The sequence below is a fragment of the Perognathus longimembris genome, chromosome 23, assembly GCF_023159225.1.
Source record: "Perognathus longimembris pacificus isolate PPM17 chromosome 23, ASM2315922v1, whole genome shotgun sequence".
In the NCBI taxonomy this organism is placed as follows: domain Eukaryota; kingdom Metazoa; phylum Chordata; class Mammalia; order Rodentia; family Heteromyidae; genus Perognathus; species Perognathus longimembris.
Window position 1 is genome coordinate 14,687,902 of NC_063183.1, and position 8,987 is coordinate 14,696,888.

The following is an 8,987-nucleotide window of genomic DNA, read 5'->3' on the forward strand; positions in this document are numbered from 1 at the left end:
TGTGGCAGATCGAGAGCCAGAGGGGAAGGTGATGGGGAGGGTGATGATTCCGAGTAACACAGTCCGCCCTACACCCGAACGCTTCCTGGAGGCAGTGACTTGGAGCATCGCCTAGAAAGGCAGACTCCCTCATTCACGACATTAAGTTGGCATCTACTATGTAGTAGGCATCAAGTGTCTCCTCAGTGTGGAGGTTCAGGTTCTAGGGTCCCTAGGACGCGCCGCCCCCCGCCCCCCACCACCACGGCGGGGCCCGGCAGGCCGCGGGGGCGGCGCGGACTACAGGTCCCAGCATGCCCCGGCGGGCGCGGGGCGGCCAGGCGCGTTGAGTCAGAGCGCACAGTAAATATTTGTATTAGCCGGGGCCGGCTCGCTAATGGTGGACGCGTGAGGCGGAGGCGCGAGCGCGCGGGGAGGCCGGAGCGGGCAGCGCGGCGGCGCCATGTCCGTGAACATGGACGAGCTGAAGCACCAGGTCATGATCAACCAGTTCGTGCTGACGGCCGGCTGCGCGGCCGACCAGGCGAAGCAACTGCTGCAGGCGGCCCACTGGCAGTTCGAGGTGCGCGCGGGGGCGGGCGTGGACTCGTGGCGGGGTGCCGGCCGCAGACTCCACCCGGCGCCCAGGCCGAGCCCCAGACAGGCCGCCGTCCCCTGTGGGGAGGACACCCCCCCCCCCCCGCCATCAGGACGTGGAGCCACCCCCCCTTCCCCCTTTGTCCGGGTAACGGCTGAGGGCGGGCCGGCCGGAAGGAGGACGCCGGGGCCTGGCGGAGCGAGCGAGGGTCCCGGAGGGCGGAGCCGCTCCGCGTTGCCTGCGCCCGGCGAAGGGTCTCGGTGGCCCTGGGGCGCGAGGGGAGGGCGGCGAGTGTGCGCTCACGTCCATGTGCATCTGTTTACGCACGCCCGCGCCTCGGCGTCAGAGGGGCACCTCGAGGGTCGTGGGCCTAGGGGGGAGCGGGGTGGGGGGCGCGTGCGGGCGCCCCGGCTGCCCGGAGGTTGCGTGTGGCGTCCCGGGGTATGCTCTGTGAGTACTCCCGTGGCGTCCGCGCACCGTGCCCGGCGGGTTGCGGTGTGTGTACACACGGCGTGGAGTGTATGGGCGGTGCGCCGGCGCCTCCCACTCCAGCGTGGGGGCTGTGTATGCCCCGTGTACCCCCATTCCGAAGGTGCACCCTGTGTACCTGGGGGGGCTCTCTCGCTCGCTCGCTCTCTCTCTCTCTGAGAGATACACAGTTCACTAGTTTCCGTACCATCTGAGCTGGAGGAGGTGAAGGTGGGGTTTGCCCCAGCCTGGCTGCCGCCCCAACCCCCAGGTCTCTCTTGACCTATAGGATAGGAGAGGCCACAGCTGTTTGTGCTTCCGGACCTTCTGTCATGCACAGACCCCGGAATTCAACCCATGGTGGCTTCCCCGGAATTCCACACATGGCAGCTTCCAGGAATGAGGCCAGAGCCACTGAAGCTGTGCCCTCCCAGGTATAGGGTCACGGCCTCAACTATTCTACTAGAGGGTGTGCTCCTTTCAGGGCCAAGAAGCTGTTTCCCTGAATCAAGACTCTCAGGCTCAGCTTCTCAACTTCCTGAGATGGGGATCAGAATGTCCCCTGCCAGGGAAAGCGGTTGCCCTTTCCAGCAGCCATTGCTCAGTGTGGCCTAATTAGAGACCTCCAGGCCAAAGGGGAGCCTGCTTTCACTAGCCGGTTTCCACCTCTTTGCGTGGAGGGTGGGGGACAGTGTGTAAGCCCATCTACAGGCCGGTCCTTCCCTCCTACAGCTTTGTCCACCTCTTCAGCCTACCCCCTGATCCTGTTGGTCTCTAGGATGTGGCAAAACTTGCAAAACCACATTTGTGGCAGTTTGGTCCCTTTGTAGGGCTCCCTCTATGCCTGGGGCTGGGCAGGCAGATATGCAGTGGGAAGTGAACTCATCCCTCAGGCAGAATGGGTTGGGCTGAAATTTTGAAAATTGGGGAAAAAATTATCCCAGGAGGGGTAGGTTAGAAACATCCTGCAGCCTGGAGGACTCTGGTGGCCCCCAGGGAGCCCAGGAGAACAACTCTATGCCTTTGGTTCCGAGACTCAGTTTTACCATCTGTAAAAGGGGGGAGGGGGAGAGAGGATAAGGAGAGGTTGGGCTGTAAGCCCCCAACCCCAGTTCTCTGCCTTGAGAGAGGTTTCTTATGATTAGCCCTTCCCCCTCCAGGCCACCTCCCACCTGGCTGGCAGCACCCAGCAGGCAGTGTTTCTGGGTCACATTCTCAGATTCAGGTGCTAATGGGGGCAGAGGCTGCTGGGGGAGGGGACCTCTGCTAGCTGGGCAGATTTCTCAATGGAGAACTCATACACATTGGTCTTTGGAGGGCTGCTGGGTTTGTTTTGCAAAATGAGCCTGGGCTAGGGGAGCAGCTTGACCAGCCCAGGGGTCTTAGTGTTAGGGAAGTTGTCCAGAGACTAGCTCTCATGCCTGAGCTCCCACATCATTGTTTGGGGACACCCAGGCTGGGTGGATAGGCCGGCTGCAGCAGGAAATTCCCAGAATAATTCATTCAAATTACTTCAACACAGAACTGGGAGGGCAAGCCCTGGGGGCCAGGCTGGGTTTCTGGGTGTGTTGAGTTATGGAGGAGGCAGAGAATTGTGCTGGCATTGGGCTGCACAAGCTGAGCGTAGATCTGAGGGGTAGCCATGACTCCAGGCCTGGGATCTGGCTGCGCCTTGGCTCTGAGGACCTGTCACCCGGTAACTTCCACAAGAACAGCTGTTTTCCCATTTCTGGCAGGGGCTCCTCAAGGCCCCATGGAGCCCTCTCCCCTAATCTGTCACACAGAAGATCTGGAGGGAGTCGAGCTATTCCTTGGTGTGGCCCACTTTCTACCCCCTTGCCTTCTACTCTCTCTGCCAGTCTTGAGGGCTCTGCCTTGAGTCTCAGTTCCAGGGTCCTAACCCCACCTCTGCCTCCTGCTTACCAAGTAATCCTCATGTTCTCTGTACAATTTGGGATACCATTTGCAGCCTTTGGGGTAGTGGTAGTGATAGTGAGTACACTTGTTTTGACAGAGCCCTGATCCAAAAGGGACAGTAGGGCAGGCACCATGTGTCACTGGCATGTCTCATGACAGGCTCACTGCTAGGCCTGGGGTCCTCTCACCACATTAAGCCATTCCTCAAGAGAGAGGCACAGATTTCCCTCGCACACTATTCCAGGCCCTGGCAACTGGAGTGTGGGAGCCTGGAGGTCTCCTAGTCATACAAGTGGAAAAACTGAGACCTGGACAGAGCCACAGCCACGTGGTCAGCCAGGGACAGGGCTCTCTGAGACAGCTGGGATGAGAAGTAGGGCTCAGACTCATTTCTTGAGTTCCCCTGGCTCACACATGAGGAAACTGAGTCCAGAGAAGAGTAGGAACTTGACACACACCAAGGTGGTGACAGGGTGAAGGCTGAGAACCAGCTGGGCTAGTTAAGGGTCACATCGCCTTTCCTCATGACAGAGGGTAAGGGTATTTACCACCTGTCTCTCAGAGCCATGGTGACAGCTCAGTCCCTGCTGGCTTGATCACCCCAGCCTGTCCTACCCCACTAGGTAGGGTGGGTATAAGGGGTAAGTTCAGCCTTTCTCCCTGCAGACGGCCCTCAGCGCCTTTTTCCAGGAGACTAACATCCCCTATAGCCACCACCACCACCAGATGGTAAGTATCCCTGGAGACATAGGGGTGGCTGGGTGGAAGACCGGGGGGGGGGGGGGGGAGGAATAAATGCTTAGGGCACGGTGGGCAGGCTGGACCAACCTGGACCTGGGAGTTTGGCTTCTGTTGTACAGTGGGTTGTTGCCTTCTGGGGATAACTGTTCCAAAGCAGGGGGCTGAGAAAGCAAGAGGGCATTCATTGTGCCAGACTGCACACATGTACCACCCAGGCCCACCCTCGATGGGTGAGCCTGCCTCCTGCCTTTCCCTGTGAGCCTGCATGCCGGCCAGGTGTGGGACAGTGTGCTCAGCCCTCCTCTCCTTTCTTCCCCCACAGATGTGCACTCCCGCCAACACCCCCGCCACGCCCCCCAACTTCCCTGATGCCCTCACCATGTTCTCGCGTCTCAAGGCCTCCGAGAGCTTCCACGGTGGCGGCAGCGGCAGTCCAATGGCCACAGCAGCCACCTCGCCCCCGCCGCACTTCCCCCAAGCCGCCACCGGCAGCTTCACCGCCCCCAGCTGGCCCACCGCAGCCTCGCCCCCTGGGGGCCCACAGCACCACCAGCCGCAGCCGCCCCTGTGGACTCCGGCACCCCCTTCCCCAGCTTCAGACTGGCCGCCCCTGGCCCCCCAACAGGCCACCTCAGAACCGAGGGCCCACCCTGCCATGGAGGCAGAGAGATAAGGGAGGCCCCTCCCCCCTCCCGGAGGCCAGGTCCCCGTGGGGCGGGGGAGAGGATGTCTCCGCGGGCCCCTTCACCCCTCCTCTGTCTGCACCCCCGTGCCCTGGAGCCCTGGAAGGGAGAGACTGGACTCTAGCCAGGCAGGGACACGTCTTGCGCTGCACGCCCAGCTACACGCACGTGAGGTCAGCACAGGCACGCAGCTGCTCGCATGGACTTGGCTCGGGCAGTGGAGCACAGCACCTTGGAGACCAAACAGCATCCCATGAGGACTTACCCACCTGCCCAGGGTGGCCACGGAGAATTGCCCAGTGGAGAGGAGACATGGCTGGCTCCTAACTGGGAATGCCCTGGGGCCAGCAGGCCTAGATTCCCCCACCCCTCACCCCCTCGGGAATGCACGGCCTTCTCCGCATGTGTGCGTGCAGCCATGTTGCCGTGTCACCGTGTCTGTGTATTTATACGTGTGTTGCTCTTCAAAAAGCAACTTAGTTTATGGGGCAGCTGGATGGTGCATGTTAGTGTGAGCCCCAAACCCCCTGCCCGCTGCCCTCTCTCCCTAGGGCCCCACCTCTCACCCCACCCCCTCACCAGCTAGCATTGCTGTTCCCTGCAGAGAAAAGGATTGTGGGAAACTCCAGGCCTCTTCCCACCCGTCTCCCAGCACCTGCCTGCTAGGGCTGCCTGCATGCCTCCCCCAGAGCCCAGGGGTACCCAATCCCCATTTCATCCTACCCCCTTTTAACAAAAGAGAAGAATTAATTCCAAACGTCACCAGGCTCTGTGGTCTTGCCTCATTATCCTGAGCTCTACTGTCAGCTGGCTGTTGAAGGGGCAGTTGAGCTGGGTACAGGCCACCTTTAGTCTCACCTAGCTTCACACTGCTTCTGCCGATCACTGTACTCAAGTTCTCCTGCCTACCTGAGGCTTTTCTCCTGAAGTTCATTTTCTGGACTGTGTTCAAGGAATCCCACATACTGTCCACATACACGCCTGCATGATTAGCTGGGTTAACAGCTACCTTCATCTTCCAGGGGTAGGTGAGGCACCTGGGGGTGCTGCAGGAGGGGAGGGGCATCTCTGGTATCCTCAGTCTCCACTCTGAGATGGAGAGACTTCTCAGGAAACTGCCCATGCCCCCATCCACCAGTGGTGGGAAAAGGCCTTGTCACTTGGGAGTCACCTGCTATGCAGGTGAGTGTCTATGACTTCCCTGTGGACAGATTGCTGATGTGGATGTGCTAGGCATGCAGGGAGCAGCACTAAGTCTTGGTTCCAGAAGGCAAGAGGCTGTGGGGCACCAGGTTTCTGTTTGGGTTGGAGGAGGGAGAGGGATTGTGTGCCAGTCCTGGGGCTTGAACTCAGGGCACTTAGGCACTGTCCTTGAGCCTCTCTCTGCTCAAGGCTAACACTCTGCCACTTAAGCTACTGTTTTTTTCTGAGTAGTTCATTGGAGATAAGAGCCTCAGTGGGGCTAGGAATGTGTCTTGGTAAAGTGCTTGTCTAGCATACATGAAGCCCTGGGTTCAATTCCTTAGCACCACATAAACAGAAAAGGCTGGAAGTGGTGCTGTGACTTCAAGTGGCAGAGTGCTAGCCTTGAGCAAAAAGAAGCCAGGGACAGTGCTCTAGCCTTGAGTTCAAGTCCCAGCACTGGCACGAAAAAAAAAAGGCGACTTTCCTGCCTGGGTTGGCAGCTGGCTTTGAACTGCAGTCTTCAGATCTCAGCAACTTTCCTGCCTGGGCTGGCAGCTGGCTTTGAACTGTGATCTTCAGATCTCAGCTTCCTGAGTAGCTAGGATTATAGGCAGTGCCAGGGGCAGGAGCCTCTGGGTAGCCTGTAGTAGTCCTTACCTTCTCCAAAGTGGGCTGCAGACAACAGCCCCCTGAGCTTGAAGTGCAGAGACTTGGGTCTGAGCTTAAGAAATGCCCTCTCCAAGAAAGCACAGTGGCTTATGCCTGTAATCCCAGCTACTTGGAAGGTAGAGATTTTGAGCATGGTTCAAGGCCAGCCTAGGGAAAAAGTGAAGCTCCATTTCAGCTAGATGATGATGTGGTAGCATGGACCTGTAGAGGTGACTTAAGTTAGATTGCACTCCAGGCCCTCCCAGGCAGAAACTCAAGGCCATATTTTTAAAATAAAAGGGCTGGGGTTGTGGGCTCAAGTAGCAAGCATGAGGCCTTCAGTTACATTCTTCACTGGATGCCACCACATGTCTCACCATGCCCATTTCAGCTCTGGGGGCCACTATGGGCTGGGCCTGTCTTTTGAGTGACCACATGAACAGAAGGCAGTTGCCTGGGCACTGTGCATATATGGGATTGGATAGTAATCCCTGTGGTGGGACACCCTGCATGTTGTGGAGTAATTAGAGTTCCTCCTACTAAATCCAGTGGCACCTCTAAAGATTAAAACCACCTACAGGCAAAACTGACATTTTCTAGGGACATTTGTTTCAATGGAGGTTCTCTAGTCCTGAGGTTCCTTTGGCCAGGTTCTTGTCCTCTACTGCCCCCACTCCACATCTGCACCCAGGGAGAAGCCCAGATTCTGAGGAACTAACACTAAAAGCCACTCCATTTACACTTAGAGAAGGTGAGCTTTACGGTGTGCTGGTTCTACTTCAATGCTATCACTAAAAATAAAACCTCTCCCAGGTGACGAAGCCACCCAGCAATCACTGGAAGCCACCAAGCCCTGGATCTCCAGCCTTGTAGAGCATGAGGTTCCCCTGGGTACTTGTTAAAACACCCTGGTCCCCAGCCTGTCTTCTCACAACTGCTTTTCTGTGGTGTCCCAGACCCTTAACAAAGGAGCCATCCAGCCGCTGACACTCTCCTGCCATGTGGAGCCCCTGCCCGGGCATGCTCACACAAGGTGAGTTGGAACTAAGTCTAGGGAAGCCAGAGGTAGCTCACAAAGACGCCCCATCTCCATAACCCAGAACTCGTGTGACACAAAAATCCTGGAAACTAAAGACCAGTGCTGACCCACGAGCAGAGGGCTGACGTCCTAGCAGGACAGACTCAAGGACAGGCCACCCTCTGCTGTGCTTCCCGTGCCAACCTGGAACTGCCTGGGTACCACGGAAAAGCTAACCCTCATCTCAAGTCCAGCGAGAGCTGACTGTGCCACCCTTGCTGCTGGACTGGAGCTCCAGGTGACTTTTTCCCAAATTCCATTCTCTAAAAAATGCCCTTTGCTGGCTGGGAGTGTGGCTTAGTAGTAGAGTGCTTGCCTAGCATGCATGATTCCTCAGCACCACATAAACTGAAAAAGCTGGAAGTGGTGCTGTGGCTCTAGAGGTAGAGTGCTGGCCTTGAGCAAAAGAAGTTCAGGGACAGTGCCCAGGCCCTGAGTTCAAGCCCCAGGACTGGCAAAAAACAAAAAACGAAAATGCCCTTTGCATCATGAGGCTGTTTAAATGGTGCTTCTAGCTGTGTGTGTCTGATTCTGGGAGAGGATGGAGCAGGCCATGGAAAGAAAGCCTGGCCTCACCAGGTGACATAGCAGAGACATCTTGGGGGCTTGCTGTCCCACTTGCTGTGTGCCCCATGCCTTGCACAAAGTGGTGCACAGTTTCTTAAATATGTTTGCCAACATTTTAAGATCAGGAGGGCTAGCTGGGCACTGTAATCCTAGCTACTTAGGCTGAGACCTGAGGATTGAGATATAAAGCCAGCCTAGGAAAGAAACTCCCAGTGATCTCCAAGTAACTACTAGTAACTACTAAAGAACCAGAAGTAGAGCTAGCTGTGGTTCAAGTGGTAGAGCAAAAAAAGCCTAGGAACGGTGCCCAGGACCTGAGTTCAAGCATCAGGACCAGCACAAAAATAAATAAAATGCAGCATGCCTTCTCAGTGGGGTGTGGTGGATGCCCAGTAGACAGAACACCTAAGCTGCTTTCTGCAGCAGGCAGGGCTCCTCAGCCAGCCTCAAAGAAGGGCTTGTTCTCCTGAGACCTGGACACAGGACTGCACCCAGGGCCACTGAGTGTCCCCAGGGTCTGTCTGGTGGCTCAGACAGGGGTTCTCTGAGAAAACACTGTGGCTGACTGGAGAATAACTGGCTGCTGCCCAGGTTTCTGAGGGTCTCTGACAGTAGTCCCCTCCCAGTGGAGGACAGATGAGGCCTTTGACTGAGGCCTACCTCACAGTGTGGAGGCGCCTCTTCGGTTGGCGAGAATGTAAGGCTGTGTCCAACTCCTGCGTTTGGAAAGGGTTGTGGGTATGTAGCCACAGCTTATGGATTTCAAATAAGCCTTAGAAGAGCACCATCTGTGGCTAGGTGTGGTAAGGCATGCCTGTAACCCCAGCTATGCAGGAGGCATGGGTAGAATCCAAGCACAATTCCCAATATATGTGATATCTGATCAGAAAAATAAGGAACACATGAAGGACTGAGGCATACATAGCTCAGGTGATAGGGCACCTGCCTGGCAGGTGTGACACCCTATGTTGTCCTAGTAGTTTCTATCTTGGGTTAGTGAGTGAGTGGTCTCTGTTCAGCCACCTTTCTTGCAGTTGCAGGGGAGCAGCTGGGAGGTGGTCACCATGCATGTTTTGTCCACTCCAGACCCACCTCCATGTGGGACCCTCTGTTGTGCAAAACG

At 56.9% G+C, this 8,987-nt stretch overlaps 1 protein-coding gene across 1 annotated transcript; it reads left to right on the forward strand.

The window, feature by feature from the left end:
• Positions 1-252: 252 nt before the first annotated feature.
• Ubald1 (UBA like domain containing 1) lies at positions 253-5,148 on the forward strand. Its single transcript, XM_048332626.1, has 3 exons — positions 253-562; positions 3,629-3,691; positions 4,026-5,148. The coding sequence occupies exons 1-3, from the start codon at positions 443-445 to the stop codon at positions 4,374-4,376; spliced, it is 534 nt and encodes a 177-aa protein (XP_048188583.1). The 5' UTR covers positions 253-442; the 3' UTR covers positions 4,377-5,148.
• The last annotated feature ends 3,839 nt before the right edge of the window (positions 5,149-8,987 follow it).

Bases quoted from the DNA above. Each gene is read 5' to 3' on its own strand.
- Ubald1 (XM_048332626.1), top strand. From the start codon at position 443: ATGTCCGTGAACATGGACGAGCTGAAGCACCAGGTCATGATCAACCAG. The intron at 563-3,628 runs GTGCGCGCGGGG...TTCTCCCTGCAG, and splicing joins CGGCCCACTGGCAGTTCGAG to ACGGCCCTCAGCGCCTTTTT. The intron at 3,692-4,025 runs GTAAGTATCCCT...CTTCCCCCACAG, and splicing joins GCCACCACCACCACCAGATG to ATGTGCACTCCCGCCAACAC.